This window comes from Monodon monoceros, unplaced genomic scaffold (genome assembly GCF_005190385.1).
Source record: "Monodon monoceros isolate NGI ecotype Baffin Bay Population unplaced genomic scaffold, NGI_Narwhal_1 Super_Scaffold_18, whole genome shotgun sequence".
Classification (NCBI taxonomy): Eukaryota; Metazoa; Chordata; class Mammalia; order Artiodactyla; family Monodontidae; genus Monodon; species Monodon monoceros.
The window spans coordinates 93,165,235-93,188,980 of record NW_021703774.1 but is presented as its reverse complement, the minus strand read 5'-3'; the positions used below and the strand labels follow the sequence as shown (position 1 = coordinate 93,188,980).

The window sequence follows — 23,746 nt, the reverse complement described above, 5'->3', positions numbered from 1 at the left end:
GAAAATGTCACCAACACAGGGCATTCCGTAAAGCTGATAAATCCCAGTACAGCTTTAGTTTCAACGATTCTTTCTTGAATAATTTAGACCAGTATTATATTAATCCTATTTATAAATTATAGAATTTCAAGGTTGGAAAAGATTTTTAAATGTAATCATTTATGTGAATGAGAACTCAAATCTGTTAATAACAATTTCTTTATATTACTTTGTTCTGCAGCCAGAAAGGAACATGTCAGTTCTGCGTCTACAACTTTTACCTTAGATTGGTCATCTCTTCCATGCACACTGGAATATCTTTCAGTTTATTGTTGCTGAGAACAAGAGTACCCAGATTTTTCATATTGCTGATTGTTTCTGGCAAGCATGTTATTTTATTCCGTTGGAGCCATAATGTGTGTAGACTTTGCATTCTGAAGAATTAAGAGGTTTCTGTGATTAATCACATATAATATGAAAACCCTGGTTCTTATTAACCCAAAATTTTTTTAAATGTCATCTTGTATAACATCTCCTTTAACCAGTATACATATTGAGTTAACTGACTTCACATTACCTGATTTTACGGAAACTATAACAAGGGAGTTAATCTCTATCTACCGTATAGCTCTCATCATGTAGTGGTAGAAATTAAATCAATGTATTCTAGAATTCTTCACTATTCTCATAGGATTTCTTGCAGAAAAACTGCTAAAATGCTATCTAATCTGAATTAGAGTCTTAAGAGGAAAATCAGAAATTATTAATATGCCTATTTAGGGCAAGGCAAGTATGCATAATGGTTAACAGCATGGACTCTGGGGCCAGGGTGCCTGGGTTCAAATCCTAACTGGCACACTTACTAACTGATCTTGAGCAATTTACTATCATCTCTACATTAGTTTCCTCAATGTTTTTAAAGTGCACAGAAGTGCCTGGCATGCACTAAGCAATGTTGTTGTTGCTGTGGCCTATTCTTGTCAATTTGTTCAAGTCAGATAGCCAGTTTTTCTCTCCCAAACCCACCCCCGCTTTTCTTTTTTTGGCTGTACCACGTGGCTTGTGGGATCTTAGTGCCCTGACAAAGGATCAAACCCAACCCTCTGCAGTGGAAGCGCTGAGTCCTAACCACTGGACCACCAGGGAATTCCTCAAAACCCTTTTTTTTTTTTTAATTTGGAGTACATGAATATATTCTGTTAAAAAGTAGCATACATTATTTGGAACTAAATGGATCTATTGTGATTGATTATGCTTGGGGTCCCCTGTGTTTTGTTTATTCTTTCTTATTTATCATAGAGAGCTTCAACACGTCTCTTGGTAGCAAAAAAAGTTATTTATGTTACCTTTCTACAGTATCAGGAAGTTGTTCAAGTCTGTTGCTTCCCATATCAAGCCACTCAAGGGCAGGCATGTTCAACACAGCAGGAGGGATTGTAGTAAAGTGGTTCATACTCAGATCAAGGTGAGTAAGCTTTAACAAGTTGCTGAGCTGAAGAGGAAGCCAAGGTTTTTCAAAATAAATGTCAACAACGTAAACTACTAGAACACCCACAATGGTAAAGAGATATGTCACATCAAGGATTGTCTACATGATGCTTGCACTTTATTTAGTCACAGCAGTCCACAACAAATTTGAGATAACAATAATGCTAAATAACCTCCAGATAAATGAAAAACTCTCTCATAGAAAGTTCATCTATTCAAAGAGAGCTTATCTTCCAAAATAACCAAGCTCCAGGGTTTATAGCACCTGCCTGGCAGAAGCTTTTTTTTTTCTTTCTGGGAGTAAATATATGTTATGTTTTCCTTTTATCTAGTAGTTGAGATTTTCTTGGGAAAACCCAAACTTCAGAATAATAGTTACTTTTGTTAACCCCCTTTCTTTGTGCCTGATGCTTTTTTTTTTTTTTTTTGCCATACGTGGGCCTCTCACTGTTGTGGCCTCTCCCATTGCGGACCACAGGCTCCGGACGCGCAGGCTCAGCGGTCATGGCTCACGGGCCCAGCCGCTCCACAGCATGTGGGATCTTCCCGGACCGGGGCATGAACCCATGTCCCCTGCATCGGCAGGCGGACTCTCAACCACTGTGCCACCAGGGAAGCCCGTGCCTGATGCTTTACATAACGTTATCTCAGTCATAGAATTTACTGTTTGGTAATTCTATTTTTAAAATGAAAACATCAATAAAACATTTATTAAGACTATATAACAACACCAGTGTGCTCAGCTTAAGAAAACAAATATATCAATATGACTGCCCTCAATGTACTTCTTCCTTCTTCCTCTTTGAAGATAACTCTATCCTGAATTTGGTATCTATTATTCCCATGCATTTTTTAAATGTTTTTATTACTATACATAAATACATGTTTTCTATATAGTTCTCTCTATATATTACTATTATGTGTATTTTTCATAAACAAAATTATCTTGATATGTTTTTGAATTTTATTTAAAGATGATGATACTGTACTTATCTTTCTTTAACTTGCTTTTTTCTCTCAATATCAGTCTTTATATGTATTCACATTGATGCATATAGCTCTAGTTTATTCATCAACTTTACAAGGTGAGTACCTTTTTTCCCTTTTATGGACAAAATGGTTTAGAGAAGCCATGTGACTAGAAATGAGGGAGCTATGATGTGCACTCAAGTTTTCGTGGACCTAAGAGCTGCAAAATTTCTCTTTCCTCTGTAGTGAAAATTTCAAAATGTAAGAATTTAGTTAACTTTTACAAAAGACTCTCCATTTAGCTAGGCAACTTCTATGTTTTATTTCTATCTCAGGGCACATTCAGATTCATTCCACAACTTTAACACCTCAAAAAATGCACAAATACAGTGTTTTATGGGTAATGCAAAAAAGCTGTTTTCCATTTAGTAGGTGATATTTCTCTAGCTTTATAATTCGTCATGAATGAAACACTTTTCAAAACTTGTCATCAGACTTTTAAAATTTTCAAATGATTCAGAATAGTGTATAAAAAGATTGTTTTTACATTAGCATAAATTTGTTTGTGTGTTACAGTGTGTGCAATTTAATGGCTGAGAGTTAAGTCTCCTGTTGCAGATTTCTCAGTGGGACTAGAACTCTTTGGTTTTAAAAGCTTGAAGAAAGATATTAAAACCATTATAATCTAAGTCTTAATTTTGCATATGTGAAAATTGAGACCTAGTTATGTAAAGTGGTGTGTTCAAGGCCTCACAGCTACTTAAAGGCCACACTTGGAAATAATTCCAGGCTCAAGATTTCAGTTCACTATTTGTTCCTGTAAAACGTATTTCTTTAAGTAAAGACATTAAGGTAAAGACAGGTTAAGAGACATGCCCAAATTCACATAGCTTTTTAGTGACAGAACCAAAGCTAGAAACAAAATCACAATAATTAAAAAGTAGAAATAAAATGTTTATTGGCCCTCTTTTAGGTATAAAGAAATTGTCCCTGTGATCATGATTTTCATCATAATCAAGTGTATACATTTCACTAAACTGAACTATTATAAGATCAGACGGATATAGCTATAGAAACTATGTTTTACTTGCAAGAGCAACAATAATTGGTGCATGTTTACTGGTTTGGGGAGGAAAGTGACATTCTTACCAAGATAAAGTGGGAAAGGGGAATAGTCTTTTATTTTGAGTTTTATTATTTTTCTTAACTTTTATCTTGCAAAATCATTGTTTTCAAGGCAAAGCACCATGGAAATTTCCTTTGCTGATTCTAAGAGCCTTAAATATGCTTGAAAAATGATAGGAATGTCTATATCTCTATGATCAGTTTGGTCTTACCAAGAACAGGATATCATACCAAATAAAAGTTTGAGGGCTTTCCAAGCCCACTGCCTTGCTTTACTTGGTAGAGCCTAGGAAGCTAGCAGACACTTTTCCTAAACTGAAGAATTCATGTCTTTTTACTTTACCTCTATCTCAAAAGCTGATCACCTATAAAAACTAATAAACAAAAGAGTTTTTCTGTCACCACATTGTGCTTTATGATAATCATTTATTCATTCAAAAGGCATTAAGTAACATCTACAACCTAGGCTGTACCTTCAATTCTGGGAAGTGAAATAAGTAAGATTCTCACTCTGGCCTTCAAGGAGATCACTAATGATGTCAGTACTGTAACAATAATAGAAATAGCTTTTTATGCTAAATAAATCTTTCTCTAATTAAAAACATGCTTTATAATAATAGGAAATGGTTTTCACTAAACATTTTCTGAAATAAAATTTATAGCATTTTTCCATTAGTGTTATTTTTAATGATCACGCAGTGGAGAAGTAAACCACCAGTAGAAGGAAAATAAAATCATAAGTATTTATATCATTCTGACCTCTTGTGGAAGATCACATATATCTCTGTTAACAGCAAGTTCAAGTTTCTCCAATCTGGCACAGTTACTTAGTTCCTTGGGGACAGTTTTGATTTTGTTGTAACTAAGAATCAGTTCCTGAAGTCTAGTGAGCAGTCCTACGGGAAAATAATACACAGTAAAGAGCAGAGGGATATAAAATAATGTTTCCAGTTATTAAGTATTACAGCATAACTTACTTGCCTGTTTCATATTGGCAAATTCACACTTAGGCTCTTCCCTTTTCCCACTGTGTGTCTTGCCCCTTCTTCAGATAAAGAGCTGGTGATTTATCAGTGCTATAGACAAAAATATTTTTTTCATTCTGTTTTATCTATACTATATCCTGACTAGTTTTCCATTTGGGGATTTTTTTTTCCTCATTTAAGGAGTTATTTCTAATTTTCTTTCTTGTCTTCAATTTGTTCCCTTCTAGGAGAAATAACCAAACCAACAATATTGTTTCCAGAATCTACACAATATTATTTCCAAAGAGACTTCTCTTGCATTGAAATCTCATCTTGAATCACCTCAGTAAATCCAGAAGCTTGAATCCCCTGGAAGCTTCAGTTTAGACTAGATGTTTAAAATTTTAAGATTCAGGACTATATAAAGATGAGATCTTTATTCCATGTATCAAAAAAAATTATCAGTGAAAAACACAGGAATAAAAGCCATTTTCCTTACCAATTCCTCGAGGTATGTCTGAAATTGTGTTTCGAGATAAATCTAACACAATAAGGTTCTGGAATCTTCCAATGAACTCTGGAATTTTCACCAAGCCAGTTCTATGAAGTTGCCATTCCTGTAGCTGATTTAGTTTTAGTAGAGAAGAAGGGAGGGTCTAAACTCAAGTAAAAAAAATGAAAGTTACTATATTACTTAAATTATTTTAGTATCATGACATACAGAAATATGACTGTAGAGATACTATTTGATTTGTAAAAGAACTTAGGAATATTTTTTCTTTAATGGGTTATATTTCCAAATACTTTGTGCTACTTCTAAGTTTTAAGAACTTTCCTTTTTTGGCGGGTGCTAAACCTTCAAACCCCAATCATAATAACATAAACAGAAATAACATATTTCAGTCAATATTGCACACACATAGAGCTGTGTTCTAAAGATTCTATTTTATTAGGCTTAACTAGAATACATATGTTACTGAACATGAGAATATGGTGGCTAATTGAAATTATAGAGAAACAAAAAGATCATTCTAATCAATTCAAACTTCTCTTCCCATTCTGTTTTGAAATAGTTTAGTTTTTTAAAGCAGATTTTCTTTTAATTTAAGAATTTTAGAAGTTTCAACTATACTGAACTCTATGCCTTTTCCCTTTCAGCCTAAAGTAGCCAAAAGACAAAATACAGGAGCTAACCCCCTAGCTAAATATACTGATATGTATGAAAACAAACACTGACTCAAGGGATAGAGGTGGCCCTTGTCAAACTTAGAGTAGGCCTAATGTAATTAAGCAACTATGTTTGTGTGTGTGTGAGAGAGAGGGAGAGAGAAAGCGGGAAAGAGAGAAAGAGGAGATAATGTGAATTTGGTTGTGGACCTAAGAAAAAAATTAATATACATTTGCATTTTGTGAAGTTTTAACTGAGCATTTGCTGTTTTTTTTACTTTAAGGCCAAAGCTTTATTTAAAACACCTTCCGCTGCTTTTAGTTGAGCATTTGCTTTGAAAAAGCTACACGATTTTTGTTAAGCAGATGGTCACCTTTTTACGGAAAATGAGAAATTGCTTATTAGAAGGATTAGTGGGAGAAATATTACAAATGACTTAAATTTAGGCAGAGTTAAAGCACATTGGTTGAAGTTTTGCAATAAAAAGTTGTGAAGTTACATTAATTTTCAGTTCATGTTGCCCAAATTCATTTGGTACATTATTAAAATTAGAATTCCTAACTATTCCAGACTTAAGCACATAATTTAAGAATCATTCTCTCAACTCTCCCACAAAATGCGAAATATAAAAAATCAAATATTACTTCTATAAAGCTTACCTTCCATTCCTCATTTTCTATCTTCAAAATGACCCTTCCATCTTCCCTGGTGACCTTTTCTCTTAGCTTGGTTAAGCTCACTCGTTCTTCCCAGATTCGCACTAGCCTAGGAGACCAGGAAATCATTTTAGTTCACAGATAATGACATAGGTAGCATTCACTTTTGTATGAAAAAGTGACCCATCAAAAACAACCATTTGGGGGCTTCCCTGGTGGCGCAGTGGTTGAGAGTCTGCCTGCCGATGCAGGGGACACGGGTTCCACGGGGTTTTTTGTTGTTGTTGTTGTTGTTGTTGTTTTGCGGTACGCGGGCCTCTCTCTGTTGTAGCCTCTCCCGTTGCGGAACACAGGCTCCGGACTCGCAGGCTCAGCAGCCATGGCTCACGGGCCCAGCCGCTCCACGGCATATGGGATCTTCCCGGACCAGGGCACGAACCCGTGTCCCCTGCATCAGCAGGCGGACTCTCAACCACTGCACCACCAGGGAAGCCCGAGGATTTTATTTTAATGAACAGAAAACCAAATATCTCTAAAAGTATAATATTTGCTGTCTATATATGTTTGTGTTTGCAAAACATTTCTATGGAGTCTGAGTATTTTTATCCACTGCTTGTCTGAAAGTTAATTAATCTGCTAACAAGTGCACTGTGGCAATGGCTATGTGTGGCCTTCTAGACTGAACAGCTACGCTTCCAACAGGTGTGGTTAAGTGAGACAAAATGTATACTGCCATCTATTCAATTACACCACGTTTTATAAAAATAGAACTATTTAAGCAGTAGACATAATGATTATTAATTACTTATTACTGAAATATATGTATTTCAGAGCAAGATTTAATGATGGGCAATGAAGTGTGTTATTCCCTAACGTTTAATTTCAATTAAAGAATTCATCAAGCACCCATTATATGCCAAATACTATGCTGGACATTGTGGATACAAAAAGCTCTGTCCTTAATGAGTGAGGCTAACTATTATTAAACAAGTTTATTTCCATCTCTTAAATGATTCATTAATTCTTTCTGGCTCTGTATTACTATGATCTAAGTCCAGAATGTATCACTTAATTTGGTGACCATGGGCAAGACATCTCACCTCTAAGGACCTTGCCAATAAAACATGGGGTTTGGATTAAATAATATCTAAGGTCTCTTCTAGCTCTAGTATTCTATAATTCCTACACTGTTTAATTTAAGCTTGATGTTCTTTCAAAGTTTTGAACAGAAATTTTCTACCTCCTCTAAAACCCTTTTATTATAGCCTAAAGACTTTCTCCAATGTTGTTATACCAACTCTTACCCAAGTGCTTGCTTTCTTCAAGGCAGCTTGGCATCCAAAGACAGAACAATTTCTATTTAAACTTAAGGCTTTTTGAGCTAAATCTTTAGCCTCTTTTAGCTGAGAGAAGAAGCATTAGATTACATTTTTACCCCTTGCCTGTTTTGTACAGAGAAAACTTGAAGCTGCTGAAATTAAATGATTCTTAACTAGACACATATAACAGGTGAAATTCAAGAGTTTAGAACCAACTTGTGATTTCTGATGACAATTTTTTAAAAAGTGGATAGGATTTATAAAGAGTACTCGAGTCAATAGAGAACAGAGAACAGACTTGTGGTTGCCAAGGGTGGGGTTTGGGATTAGCAGATGCAAACTAGTATATATAGGATGGATAAACAACAAGGTCCTATTGTATAGCACAGGGAACTATATTTAATAGCCTGTGATAAACCATAATGGAAAAAAAAAATATATATATATATACACATATAACTGAGTCACTTTGCTGTACTGTAGAAATTAACACAACATTATAAATCAACTATACTTCAATAAATTTTTTTTAAAAAAGAGTACTTGAGTCAAGTTTGTCATAATTGTATAATATAAACATAATCTGTGTCATAAGAGTAGTTTTACACATTTCAGTCTAGGGAAATTTAAGACCTAAGGTGAATATAAGCTTACTGAGTCACATTGCTTAGGTATGAATACAAGTGAATACCAGTTCCACATTTATTAGCCGTGTGATCTTTGACAAGTTACCTAGGCCTATCCTTCAGGTTTTCCATCTTTAAAATGGAGAAAATAATATCACCTATGTGTGGCAGAGACTGCTTATCATTCCCCAGTATCTGTTACTCTTCTTCTTCCTCAGTAACAGATCCTCTAAATTTAACTGGGCACAAGACTTCATTTAGCCATCCTCCTTTGCAGCTAGGTATGGGTCATATGAAGCTTTGGGTAGTGAGATGTTAGCAGAAATAGTCATGTGTGCAACTTCCTGCTGGCTAGAATCAAGTACATTGGCCACAGTTGGTGTATCTATGTATTTGGGGCCATGAGGTGACTAAAGTCCATTCCTAAAGGAATGGAGACTATGCACAGTTGAGCAACAAGATAAAAGCCTGAATGTGTGACTCAGTGCAGTGCTGTGGCAGCCCTCTTCTTTGCTGGGAGAATGCCAGTTATTTCTAAGTGTTTACACTTCCTCCAAGTTACCCAAGTATAAATCTTAATTTGTCTAAACCAGTCATACAATCTCATTTCCCTGGAAGGTAACTGGATTAGAGGTGTACTAATGACCCAATTCTGGCCAATGAGAGGTGACGGAGAAGTTTGATGGAGACCTCAGAAAGGTTTTCTCATTCTTAAAGAAGATACAGAAATAAATAATTCCTGCTCTTCTGATAACATAATGATGCCTGGCTGTGATGCCTGGAAGTATACCAGTCATCCTGTGACACTGAGAGAAGCTAACCTGAGGACCAAACTGACACATTGATAAAAAGAAGCTGAGTCTTTAAAACTGTTGAAGCTTTGGAATTGCCTTACCTCAGGACTTCCTTATTGTTTAACCCATTTTTAGTTGAGTTTTCTGTTATTTGCTGACACAAGACCATTTTTAAAAATGAGATATAACTGACATATAACATTATATTAGTTCTAGATGTACAACATAATGGCTTGATATTTGTACATATTGCAAGACCATTTAATGTTTAGAAAGAGACCTAACAAATGATAATTGTAGGGGGCTATGTGGAATCTATGAGGAAAGGGGCTATCCTTGCAAGAGTAGTAGGATAATTTGGAGATATCCAATGAGGAAGGTAGGTTGGTATCAATGAGGCAGAGGAAGTGAGAGCTGAACTATTTAAGTATAGCCCAAATAGAGGAATCAGGTGATCCACAGGGGCCCTGGCTGGAACTCACAGCTATTTAAATAGGTGAGGATCTACCGTACCTTCTACTGCCAGTTGTTGTTTTAGATCCTAGGGAATATAATGTTGAACAAACAATCTATGAAAAGTAGACTAAATGATACTAATCAAACTTTGATGAAGTTGAACAGACTCCTAGGACAACTACTATTTTCACTTACAGACACTTGTATTTTTTGTGGCCCCCATCACATGGCCACACTTAATTGTCAGGTGCTTCCTTTAGTTGTATTTTGGGTTTTCAGTAAACAGAAACCTCTATCAAATTCAATAATAGGCATTTAATAAATACTATTTTTAATAATGAGGATGTTATGAATTTTTGCTAATTCAAGATAATAAACATGTTATAGCATACTTTTGTTGAAATTCCTTCTCTCGCTTCAGGTCTTCATTGTATTTCTTTATTCTTTTCTCCCAAACTTCCTTTACAGCATTGACAGCCCCAGTACAAACCACATTTTCTGACATGACTTCTCCACATTGTCACAGAGTCACCAACTTCATTTTGAATAGCTGAATCACAGATGCCATCTCAGAAAGGGCCTGATTGTACCAGAGGAAAAAAAAAAACAGTAATGTTTCAGAATGTTTACTGAGTACCACAATGATCATAATAGCTTTTTATTGAACACATTCCATGTTCCCAAAACTATTTTATGCACTTTACATGCCATATTTCACTAAATAATTCTCATAAAAATATCATGACATGGGTACTTTTATTGTCTCTAATACACATGAGAAAACCGATCCCTAAAAAAGGTGGGCAATTGGTTAAGGTCTCACCTCTAATAAGTGGCAGAGGGGGGAACTGATGCCAAGTCTACTTCCTTTGTTACTATTAATTCACAATAATGAAAAACTGCAACTGGTTTACGTGTCCAATATAAGGAAATGTTTAATAATGGATATACAAGATAAGCAGGTATCTTGGTATATCTGCTTAATCTAAATGCTATATGTACAAGCTGGAATTCAGTTAAGTGGGATATATTGGTATTGTTTTCTCTTGTGTAAAATAAATTGCAAACGGACTCATCTAACACTGAGGATTGTGATGTGAATCTCAGAAATGAGAGGAAAATAATAATAGGGGAATGGTTATGTAAATTATGGTAGATCTATTTGATGGAATGCTCTTTGTCTTACAAATAATAGTATTGATTTTTCACCAGATTATATTAGTAATAATGAAAAATTTGATTCACAATTAATTTAACTATTTTGTTCAAAATTCAAGAAGTCAAAGATGTCCACAATTACCACTTCTATTCAACATTATACTGGAATGCAATAATGCAAGAAAATTAAATAGAAAGGTATAAAGTTTGGAAAGGAAAAAGTGAAATTTGCAGCAGCATAGGAAAAAAGGTACTCTCATGCACTAAAGGTGACAGTATATATTGTTATATTCTCTATGGAGAGAATTTTAGTAATATCTATCAAACTTACAGAGCCACATTCACACTCATAAGAATATATACTGTAAATATTTTCAATTGTAAAATGACATATTACAAAGTTATTCACTATGGTGTTTTTCATAACAGCAAAAGATTGGAAACAACATAACTTTCCACCAATAAATTATAGTACATGCATATCACGGGAAATTATACAGCTCCATAAAGAAGGAAAAGCATTTTATGTATTGATATACCATGATCTCCAAAATGTATGACTATGACAGTTTATTGTCCATTCTAATTAACATGGATACTTGGGTCCCAGATTTTTGCTATTACGAGTAACACTGTTTCTAAAATTCCTGTTCTTATCTTCTTGTTGCTCAAGTGGTATTATTCCTATTGTGTATATACCCAGGAGTAGAATTGCTAGATCACTGTGTATGTGACTATTCAAATTTTTAAGATAGAGCCCAATTGTTTTCCAAAATGATTATGCCCATTTATACTCTTACTACAACTGTATAAGTGTCCCCACTGATGTATATCCTCACCAATACACTACTACATAAAATGATATCTCATCATGGTTATCATTTACGCTTTCCTGATTAATAAATGTTCCAGGCTAATAAACAAAGATTGTCCAGTTGAATAAAAGACAAAATCCTGTGTATTGTTTACAAAAGGCACACCTAAAACATAAAGATAGAAAAAAATGGAAATACAAAAAAGAAAAAGATCACTCGTAGGTTTATACTCAAGAGAAATGAAAATTTATGTTCACACAAAAACTTGTACATGAATGCTGATAGTAGCATTATTCTTAAGAGCCCTAAAGTGGAAAACAAATGGCTATTAACTAACGAATGGACAAACAAAATGTGTGTATCCATACAATGGAATGTTATTCTGGCATAAAAAGGAACAAAGCACTGATACATGCTACATCATGGAGAAATTTTGAGTAAAATTATGCTGATAGAAACCAGACACAAAATACCACAAATTGTATAATCCCATTTATATGAAATGTCCAGAATAGGCAAATCCATGAAGAAAGAAAATAGATTAGTGATAACCAGGGGCTTTGCAGAGGGGGAAATAGGAGTGATTGCTAAGGGTAGGAATTTTCTTTTTTGAATGATGAAAATCAACTTTTTGAAATAAATCAACCTATGAAAAAGCAAAGACTTATTTATGGCTAAAAACCAGAATGTAATAAATGTGGTTCATCTTGAAAATATAAAAATAAAAGTACTTTTAATAGAATGTGGAAGAAGGAAATGGGGAAGTAGAGGGTAGGGGAGTCAAGAGATACTGTCTATACTTTATGGAACAAGAAATAGAGATTTAAGTTATAAGGCAATCAAAAGAAATTAAAATAGGGATATAACTCTATGGGGGTGCAAGTGAATTTAAGCATCATCTTTCATAATGAAACTCCATAGATAATGTCTAAAGCTGAGAAGACACAGCATAACTGCCTTTGGAAAAAAAATGTATTATGGAGATAACCACTGAAAACTAATCCTGAAATAGTTAAAATGGTTACTTCACGACAAAAGAGGCAAGAACATACAATGGAGAAAAGACAGCCTCTTCAATAAGTGGTGCTGGGAAAACTGGACAGCTACATGTGAAAGAATGAAATTAGAACATTTCCTAACATCATACACAAAAATAAGCTCAAAATGGATTAAAGACTTAAATGTAAGACCAGACACTATAAAACTCTTAGAGGAAAACATAGGAAAAAACACTCTTTGACATAAACCACAACAAGATCTTTTTTGACCCACCTCCTAGAGTAACAGAAATAAAAACAAAAATAAATAAATGGGACTTAATTAAACTTAAAAGCTTTTGCACAGCAAAGGAAACCATAAACAAGACAAAAAGACAACCCTCAGAATGGGAGAAAATATTTGCAAATGAAACAACAAAGGATTAATCTCCAAAATATACAAGCAGCTCATGGAGTTCAATATCAAAACAACCAACAATACAGTTAAAAAATGGGTGGGGGCTTCCCTGGTGGCGCAGTCGTTGAGAGTCTGCCTGCTGATGCAGGGGACACGGGTTCGTGCCCCGGTCCGGGAAGATCCCACATGCCGCGGAGCGGCTGGGTCCGTGAGCCATAGCTGCTGAACCTGCGCATCCGGAGCCTGTGCTCCGCAACAGGAGAGGTCACAACAGTGAGAGGCCCGCGTACCGCAAAAAAAAAAAAAAAAAAAAATGGGTGGAAGACCTAAATAGACATTTCACCAAGCAAGACATACAGATGGCCAAAAGGCACATGAAAAGATACTTAACATCACTATTACAGAAATGCAAATCAAAACTACAATGAAGTATCACCTTACGCCAGTCTGAAGGGCCATTATCAAAAAATCTAGAAACAATAAATGCTGGGAAGGATGTGGTGAAAAGGGAACCCTCCTGCACTGTTTGTGGGAATGTAAATCGATACAGCCATTGTGCAGAACAGTATGGAGGTTCCTTAAAAAACTAAAAATAGAACTACCATATGACCCAGCAATCCCACTACTGGGCATATACCCTGAGAAAACCATAGTTCAAAAAGAAACATGTACCACAATGTTCATTGCAGCACTATTTACAATAGCCAGGACATGGAAGCAACCTAAGTGTCCATCGACAGATGAATGGATAAAGAAGATGTAGCACATATATACAATGGAATATTATTCAGTTATAAAAAGAAACGAAATTGAGGTATTTGTAGTGAGGTGGATGGACCTAGAGTCTGTCATACAGAGTGAAGTAAGTCAGAAAGAGAAAGACAAATACCGTATGCTAACACATATATATGGAATTAAAAAAAAAAAAGGTACTGATGAACCTAGGGGCAGGACAGGAATAAAGAGGCAGACATAGAAAATGGACTTGAGGACACGGGGTGGGAGGGTAAAGCTGGGGCAAAGTGAGAGTAGCATCGACATATATACACTACTGAATGTAAAATAGTCGGCTGGTGGGAAGCAGCAGCGTAGCACAGGGAGATCGGCTCTGTGCTCTGCGATGACCTAGAGGGGTAGAATAGAGAGGAGGCGACGGAGACTCAAGAGGGAGGGAATATGGAGACACGTGTATGCATATGGCTGAGTCGCTTTGTTGTGCAACAGAAACTAACACAGTATCGTGAAGCAATTATACTCCAATAAAGATCTATTTTAAAAAATGGTTACTTCTAGGGTGATAGAAATGGGGTGGATAATATTGCTTTTCATTATTAATCTCTAAATTACTGATTTCTTTAAACTAAAAGTATGCAGTGTGTGTGTGAGAGAAGGACAGAGACAGAGGGAGAAAAATGTGTTGATATTACAGAGGGAAAAAGTTTAATGTTTCAGGATGAATGTATAAGTGCCAATATGCAGAAAATTATTAGGAGGAGGTCCTTATTTTAAGCAATGCATGTGGAATTTAAACAGGAACAGATCTGCAAGATCTTTTTGCCATCAAGAAACCTTGGGATATTTATGCTAATAATCCAACCCCCTGTCCAGTTACAATTTATTATCTCAGATGTAAGCAGGTTTGAAGTAGTTATTTATCAAATAATAAAGTTTAAAATCTCAAGTATCTACATGTAAATGTGTATTTTACTGGACATATGTAACTATTCATGTGCTCATTCATGTCCTCGCTTGCCATTAAACTTTGGTCAACCATCTGTTTTTCTGTAATAGCGACCAATGCCCCTTTGAGGAAAACAAGTCAGTAGTGATATGTGTGTCTGCCTTCAGCATGGGATTGTGTTCTCTACCTTGATTACCACAACAGAAAAGCACATCGCGTGGCAGTGAAGTAGGCATGGCTGTGACATGACTCAGGAGTCAGCTTCCCAGAGTCAAAAGAAAACAAAAGAAATACAATCTCAGAAGAAATACTTCTTGACTTCTGGGGAAATCAATCTTCCTGAGGAGGACAACTACATGAATGACTATGAACCTCCAAGAGACTTTTAAATTCAATTCCAATTTTAGTTGTACATTCCAGCAAATACTGACACAGTATAAACATCAACAGCAATTTATTTATATGTCAAGAGTGGGAAAAAATGTTTTTGAAAAATACTTACCACAGTCGGTAGATGCAAACGCTGACATGCCCAAAGTTAGTGCATCAGTAGGAGTGGATTGCTGGGAGAATTGTTTTCAGTGTGACTCCGAATGATTAAAATCCTCAGTCAGACTGTAACCAAGTGAAATGTAATGTCAGCCTAGTTCTAATTTTAGTTCATGGTCAAAGCTGAGAATAGCAAAAATCACATGGAGCTTCTGCACAAAGGATCAGCTGATAAAGTATGTGAGTGCATTCCGTACACTGCAAAATGCTGCACTGCAGGTATTATGAAACGATTAGGCGTAACTATTTCTAAGCTCCTGAAAAATAATTCCTATTGAAAGTCCTTCCACTTTTCATGATTTATACCTTTTGAGTATTTAATAGAATTTAATGAATCTGTTCCAAGCAAAGAAATTGAGAAATACACAGATGTATGGCATAACAAAAACCCTACCTAGTAAGCCATAGATATTTAAATATTTAAAGTTTCAACTGCTTCAGAAAAAAAGAAAAATGAAGGTGTGGAGAAATTCAGGTAACAGATGAGCCCCAAGCTTCTGCTGCACCCAAGTTTCAGATTTATTATCTCTTAATTCTCATCTCTTCAGACTTCAAAAATAGGAGTTAATTCCAAGTTCTTTAAAAATACATGTATTTATTTTTTGAGTTGGTAATATATGAACATGGAACAAAATTCAAAAGATGATGAACACTTCTCACCTCCAGCCATTAAGTTCTCTTCTCTGAAGGCAACCACTATTGACAGTTACTTGTGCGCCCTTCCAATGATGGTCTGTGAATTTACAAGCATGAATATGTCTATATTCTTTAAAAGCACACACACATGCTGGTATGCACACACACACAAATGGTAGCATACTATATACATTGTTCTATACCATGTTTTCTTACTCAGAATATCTTGAAAATTGTTTTACATTAGCATATTTAGAGTTACATCCTTCTTTTTAATGCCTACATAGCATTTTGGTGTGTAGGTTGGTCATCATTTGTTTAGTCACTTGGACACTTCCAACAACCTCAGTGCTTTTAAATGCCTGATTATTCCATAGAAATTCTCTAATGCTTCTATAGTGAATAAGCTCAGAGAGGTTGCTCAAGATTACAGAAAGAGTAAAGAAGATCACAGAACCTAAGCTCTAGTCTCCCAGTCCAGAGAGTTTGCACCATCCCCCATGTGGCTGCCTTGAATATGTTCATAAGTCAACACTGAAGTTCAGGGAGGAGTTTTGTTTCCATTTAAAAGAGGACTAGGGCTTCCCTGGTGGTGCAGTGGTTGAGAGTCCGCCTGCCGATGCAGGGGACACGGGTTCGTGCCCTGGTCCGGGAAGATCCCACATGCCTCGGAACGGCTGGGACCGTGAGCCGTGGCCGCTGAGCCTGCGCGTCTGGAGCCTGTGCTCCACAACGGGAGAGGCCACAACAGTGAAAGGCCCGTGTACCGCAAAAACAAACAAACAAACAAACAAAGACTAAATTGTCCCTGTGGAAACAATTTAGATTTATTTCTGCCTTTGGCATTGTCTACAATTAAATTTTAGTTTGACAATGTTTATAGAAAACCCATAAATTTCAAAGCTTCTCTCTCCTTCTCTTATCTAGCCTCTTATTTTCCATACTCAGATCTAAGAGTCAACACTGCCAGAAGGGAGACCAGTTGAGAACTTGTTAAAGTGATCTACACTAGAGAAATGGCAGGGAGAGTGGGGAAAAGTGAACAGATTTATGAGCTATTTATGAAGGAGATTACAGTTTTAGTGATTTGAGGACAATAGGGGATTAGAGAGAAAGAAGAGATAAGGCGTGTAGAGTGAATATCTGTCATTCATGGCTGCCCCAAATCTTGCGAACACCTCTCCATAGTTTGATAACCCCCTCATTGTGAATCCCACTTTACCAAGATAGAATTAAGGGAAAAAATCCCAGTCTCCCTTGTTACTGGATTAGGGAATGTGACTGAGGTTCTGTTAATCATATACTTTGATTTAGACGCAAAGAATGTGAGGAAGGAGGCTGGGTGACTGCAGTCCATTTTTGCTGGTATGCGTACAGCAGACAATATATTCAGGGCTCAGTTTTGGCAGCAAGAGTTTCCTGACCACAGTAGACACAGCTAGCTCTGGAGACAGCCTCAGCAGCACCCTTTCTAGGCCAGTTCTGTAATGTAGCTCCAGGAGTTGTTTTGTGAACTAATATCCCTTCCTTAAACTTGCTAGGGAGAATTCTGTTATCTGCATCTGAGAAAATGACACAACAACTATTTTAACGGTTTCATGTTATGTTTCCAAAAATATTCTTACATTGCTATTTCTTCATATACCAATTTCAGAATCACCTATTGACTTTGTACCATGAAAGATGAAAATTCTGTGGTCTCAAACCACCCACTCATTATCCTATATCTCTCCTCCTCCTGTCCTCACAATCTAGTTCTATCACAATTTTTGTTAAATCAGTAGTATTCATTATTATTATGAAAATATTATTCATAGATGAACTAAATAGTGGATATGATTACATTCCTTTGCTTTGGAACTTTGTTTTTTCTGGAGTTAAGTGTACTTTTTTAACTTGCTTAATTTTCTGTGTACCTATTACTATATCTTTATATACTTGAATATCCCAGCTCCCACTTGTACCTTGGACAAGTTATTTAATTTCTCTGTGCCTCAGTTCTTTATTGGTAAAACGTAGATAAAAATTTGGGCTTCTCATGGGCTTTTGTATTAAGTGAGTTAACATATGAAAGAGCTTGGACAATGCCTGAATGTAATAAGTACTCAGTGAGGGTTTGTTATTATTTCCACCCTCCAGTAGTGGAGCCAGGAGAAGGGAGGAGCTGGGTGTGGATTTGAGTGCCATATGATCATAAGAAGATTGGCTAAGTCTAAAGGCATTTTCTCCTGTGACTGAGACGAAATTAAGGAGAAGAAACCTTTACAGTGGAGGGGAGATAAACGAGCTCATCTAAGTAGCTTCACTCTTCACACAAAGTAAGTATCTCATTTTACATTGTTGCACACATTGGTTTATCCTTTCCTGTCATTGTGTGTTTCCAGCTGCTTGGTGCCCAGGTTTGCATTCTTAGGTCCCTCAGGGATATATTTCACTGGAATCTATGGCCCTGACTGCATTCAATTGCAATGCTTGTGTTTAGACAAAGAAAACAAATCTAGAAGAGGGCCAAGTGGGATGGCCAGGTGAGAGAGGGAATAAAAGCACATTAAAAATATAACGTCATCCGAAAGAACTCAAAGCAGGACTCGAAGAGATATTTGTACACCCCATGTTCATCACAGCAATATTCACAATATCCAAGAAGTGGAAGCAACACACGTATCCACTGACAGATGACTGGATAAAGAAATTGTGGTGTATACCTACAACGGAATATCACATGCTACAACATGGATGAAACTTGAGAACATTATGCTAAATGAAAAATTTTAAAAAGTCACGAAGAACAAATTATATATCATTCTACTCGCATGAAGTACCTAGAGTAGTCAAAGTCACAAAAACAGAAAGTAGAAAGGTGGTTAATAATATGAGGAAATGTTCATGATACCAGTTACAAGAAAGAAAAGGTTACAGACTTTTTGTTCTATTCAGGTATTCACTCGATTGGATGAGTCCTACCCACATGAAGGGGTGAAATTCGCTTTACTCTGTCTACCTATTCAAATGTTAATATCATCCAGAAACACCGTCACAGGCATACCCAGAATAATGTTTGACAAATGTCTGGGCATCCTGTGGCCCAGCCAAGTTGACACAGAAATTAGCCATCACAGTAGGCATCCCTATTGTATGCACAAAAAATCCAAGGTTTAGAGAGAGTAAGGGACTTGTCAAAGACACAGCTGGAAAATAGCTGAGCTAAATTCCAACTCAAAGGGATCTGGCCCCCAAACCTTGATCATTGGGCTATTCTGCTTCCTCTTAAAAACAAGTTTATGGAAGTTACACAGAATTATATTTGTAGATAGACACAATATCAAAGCAATTTTTTTTATTACTGCTTAATTTGGCTATTGAGAGGCAGTGAATGAAGATGGGAGAACAAATGTAAAAGTAACAGGGATCTGAGAATATTTCATGCTACCTCGTTCTATTTCCTTTTCACCCTATTCCACCATAACCTGTGTTAATAAATGCAGAAATTTAGAGAAAGATTGTAATGTTTTTAAACACATAACACCAAGTAAAGCAGTTATTACCTTGTTTTTTTTTAAATTGATTTTATGAACCTAGAGTGTCTTCTTTTACAAAGTATAATAAAACAATAGGATTAATAGTTGTTTAGTCAAACTTCTTCCCACAAATTCTGACAAGACTACAGTACTATAAGTAATCATATCAAGCATACAAGCCTCTATTTTGTGTGTGACCCATTCATTCAAATAAGAACAGGAGAAAATAATGGAACACAGGGGAAAATGGAAAATAAGAGTGTATTACCTTGGGATTTTTATTTTTATTATTAATTAATTAATTTTTGGCCGCGTTGGGTCTTCATTGCTGTGTGCGGGCTTTCTCTAGTTGTGGCGAGCGGGGGCTACTCTTCGTTGCGGTGTGCGGGCTTCTCATTGCGGTGGCTTCTCTTGTTGCCGAGCACAGGCTCTAGGCGCGCGGGCTTCAGTAGTTGTGGCACCGGGCATAGTTGCTCCACAGCATGTGGGACCTTCCTGGACCAGGGCCCAAACCCGTTTCCCCTGCATTGGCAGGCGGATTCTTAATCACTGCACCACCAGGGAAGTCCCTACCTTGGGATTTTGATCTGTAATGCTCTTTTTATGACTCCCTAGAGTCCTTTAATAAAACAAGTAAACTATTAGCAATTTGTCAGAATGCGAGGCTTTGAAACAGAAACACCATATAACTCTGGAGAACAAAGAAAAATAAATATGTGAGACTTACCCTCATTTATCAGATCAATAATTTTTCAATGTTAAAAATTCTATCTTGCAAAGACAGAATTTGAAGGCTCTATGATTGCACTTCAAATATTTGAAAGACAAACAAGAATACTTTAAAAACTGATTTGTTCAGCTCTAGAACTTTCTGGAACACTGATATTCTTTAATGTGGAAATGTTCCAGTAAAAAAGGTTGGGTGAATGTGTGTGTGTGTGTGTTTGTGTACCCAAAGTCCTAAATAACAGATCACATACCTGCCCAATATTAGGGAGTCAGCTCTTCTCCATATTTTGATACTTATATTAGAAAGTTATAGCTACCTACTAACTTGTTCCACTTTGTCTGACAAAACAGCTATTTCCTCCTGAGATGGTAGGAAATACCATTAGGCACCAAATGTCTTTCCCCTGGAGCTCCGGCTCTCAGATTCTAGCCAGTCTCAAATGACTTCTGCCACATTACTCCATAGAGTTGCAATGTTTTAATAACTTTAATAGTGAAGTTACTAAAATGGCTGAGAAGAGTATTTCATTTTAAATGTTAATTATTTCATTTTCCCTATTATTGTTTTGTAACAAAAAGTTAATGTATTTCAAAAGGCATGTACTTAAAATGTACTTCTGGAGGGCTTCCCTGGTGGTGCAGTGGTTGAGAGTCCGCCTGCCGATGCAGAGGACACGGGTTCGTGCCCCGGTCCGGGAGGATCCCACATGCCGCAGAGCGGCTGGGCCCGTGAGCCATGGCCGCTGAGCCTGCGCGTCCGGAGCCTGTGCTCCGCAACGGGAGAGACCACAACAGTGAGAGGCCCGCATACCGCAAAAAAAAAAAAAAAAAGTACTTCTGACCTTGAGACTTTTGTGCTGGTTGTCATTTTTGATAAATACACACACACACACACACACACACACACACATCATTTCCCTAAACCAATCAACGGTGGAGACACAAGAAAATATTACATGAAAACCATTTATTCTATAGCCTACCGGGGATGGGCCAAAAATTAGAAGGTCATGGAAATGATTTAATCTTCATCTGTGAAAAGTATGCTGTGAATCCAGGTAACAAATATGTCATTTAGCCAACAAAATACAAGTGAACAAAACATAATTTCTCTTATGAATGAAGTGGTTGCCATATTTTTTCCCTTAAACTGTCTTCCTTATGTAAAGATGATTCTCACATGAAATATAGAACCTAGGCAATAGTATTCAATATTATGCAACTTCCTTGGGCAATTTAAACCTAAAATCAGATGAACACAAAATAAAAGCCATTATAATCTTGCTTTGAAAGAAAAAAAATAGAAAAAACGATACCCCTTCCAAATATTGACACAAAAATTGCACTGGCTTCCTATATGTTGAATATTTTTACCTCATAAAAAATCGAAAAGATATTCTCCTTCTGCTTTTATTTTTATGCAATGCTTTTTAGTTCTATGGAAATAAAAGTTACACTAAATTTTAAACTTTCACTGGATAATTTTGTATGAATTACATAATATTTTGTTTCCAGGATATTGACCCAACTTTTGAGATATTGTATACATTTCAAAGGGGAACTACAAAAATTATTTTTTCATATGTCCACAAATACCATGCAGAACCTTTAATAGCTAATAAAGATAAAAACTATGAGAATTTTTATTGTATTTAGAAAGTATTATAAACTGAAAAGAAACATCTTATGGAAATAATGCCATTTTATTGAAACTGGAACACACTGCATTTATATATCAATATTTTTAATATTCACAAACTTATTTGGGAAACTAGGGCAGTAAATGACAGTGGTGGTTTTAAAAAATTATGCCATGTCTCTGACAATTTGTCCTGCTCTGTCCAAGGGACACTTGAACCAACGGGGCCCTTCTAATCAATCTTGTGCCAGAAACACAGTAAGACTAAGGCCAGGTTCTGGTGCAATTTGTGAGCCTTTGGCTTGCAGAGTTGTTAGTCTGATGGCTTAGCCTGTGGATTCCTCTCCGTCACATTTGAATATCTAATGTTTCAAATTGTTAGTCATGTTCAGATTTATATTCATGTCTGCAGTTTCCAATTACTTACTTAGACCTGCCATCAACTTAGTTAACTTGCCTTGGTTACTGCACTCTGAACTCTGGCTGCATTTTTCAAGGAAGTTAAACTGCTAAGTTTTTCCAGGTAATTGCACTCTGTACAGGCTTTATAACTTTTTTTTTTTTTACTTTCCTTTTCACCATATTTTTAGAACGATCTACCACATACTTAGAAGCTTCTTGCAGCAAACTGGAAGTTAAATAGTTTACTGCAAGTTTAACCCGGTCTGATGGCTTCCCTGGGAAGGGGGGGGGGGTGGTGAGGAAGTGTGCTGCCCGTGAGAGGAGGCTGCCGCCCGCTCAGCTGAGAAGGTGAGCCCACCTTTAACTGTCCTGACTTCCCCTGTGTCTAACCTAAATTCTTGACCTCCCACCTGTTCTCATTTCTTCCGTCCTCTTAGTAAGACCCACAACAGCTGTTCTCCATGCTGGGCGTTGTAACATTCCACATGGTACTCAGTAAAAGCCTGATATAGATGGCTTCTTCCTAACAGAACTGCCATTTTTCTTGTCATGCTTCGGTTGTTTTTGTGGCTCCCGTCTGGACCGTCTCCAAATTCTTCTGCTCAGTTTTAGGAAGCTGGCCTAGAGTTCCCTCACAGGGCTCTGACTCACATATGAATTAGCTTGTGGTCAGAGCCCTCCTGCTCAGTACCGGGACTGTCTCCTAATGAATTTATTTCCTTTTAATTCTAAGCTTGCAAACATCAAGGATTCATGATACCTTCAGTGTTCGTCTAAATGTGAATGCCTTCTGTCACACTGAAAAGCCTGTGGTTATTATGATGGGGTAACAATGGTAACATGACCCATCTGTGGTTTGGCACAAATAGTTCAGAGTTGACCTGGTCTGTCTGATGAGATGTCACTGAAACGTGTGGTGACCTTGAGTTGCTAAAGAGTGAAAATGAGCTTAGGAGAGAAGTGGATCCAGAGAGAACTATTTAGGAAACATTTGGGAGAGAGATGTGGCCAGAACTTTTGCCAAGCGCACAGGTGAGTAGTAGGGAAGGAAGCCAAACTGCAAGGAGTTCAAGACCACCCATTCAATTCTAATTGAACCCAAGTTAGGCAAAGGCAGGAAGGAGCAGGACGGAAGCTTGTCCATGCAGTGGCAGGCAAAGGTAACAATGTGAAAAAGGTGTGTTTTGAGTCTTCTTTTAGGCAGAGGGAAATTAGCCATTAAAGAGGTAGGGAGGCTGTTTTTTTTTTTTTTTTTTTTCGGTACGCGGGCCTCTCACTGTTGTGGCCTCTCGCGTTGCGGAGCACAGGCTCCGGACGCACAGGCTCAGCGGCCATGGCTCACGGGCCCAGCCGCTCCGCGGCATGTGGGATCTTCCCAGACCGGGGCATGAACCCGTGTCCCCGGCATTGGCAGGCGGACTCTCAACCACTGCGCCACCAGGGAAGCCCGGTAGGGAGGTGTTTTTGTTCGTTTGTTTTTGTTTTTGTTTTGGTGGTGGGGGGGGATTATTTTAAAAATAAGAACAGTTTTCTCTATATGTTTATTTTATTAGTTAGGGCAGCACTGTCCAGCAGAATTTTCTGTGATGATGGATATATTCTGTATCTGCCATGTCCAATATGGTAGCCACTAGCCACACGTGGCTATTTAAATTTAAATTTATTAAAATTAAAATCAG

At 36.9% G+C, this 23,746-nt stretch overlaps 1 protein-coding gene across 5 annotated transcripts in view; it reads right to left on the bottom strand.

The window, feature by feature from the left end:
* Positions 1-23,746, bottom strand: part of LRRC39 (leucine rich repeat containing 39) — a 39,042-nt gene that overhangs the window by 4,422 nt on the left and 10,874 nt on the right. For 3 of the 5 annotated variants that reach the window (XM_029227892.1, XM_029227893.1, XM_029227896.1), the window contains 8 exons: positions 15,804-15,876; positions 15,097-15,209; positions 9,938-10,125; positions 6,354-6,459; positions 5,026-5,182; positions 4,321-4,457; positions 1,326-1,471; positions 261-413 (listed from right to left, as the gene is read on the bottom strand). In XM_029227892.1, the coding sequence (XP_029083725.1) occupies positions 261-413; positions 1,326-1,471; positions 4,321-4,457; positions 5,026-5,182; positions 6,354-6,459; positions 9,938-10,050 (812 nt within the window). In that variant the 5' untranslated portion in view covers positions 10,051-10,125; positions 15,097-15,209; positions 15,804-15,876. The remainder of the gene's footprint in view (positions 1-260; positions 414-1,325; positions 1,472-4,320; positions 4,458-5,025; positions 5,183-6,353; positions 6,460-9,937; positions 10,126-15,096; positions 15,210-15,803; positions 15,877-23,746) is intronic. The other 2 variants (XM_029227894.1, XM_029227895.1) reach the window with 1 other exon arrangement.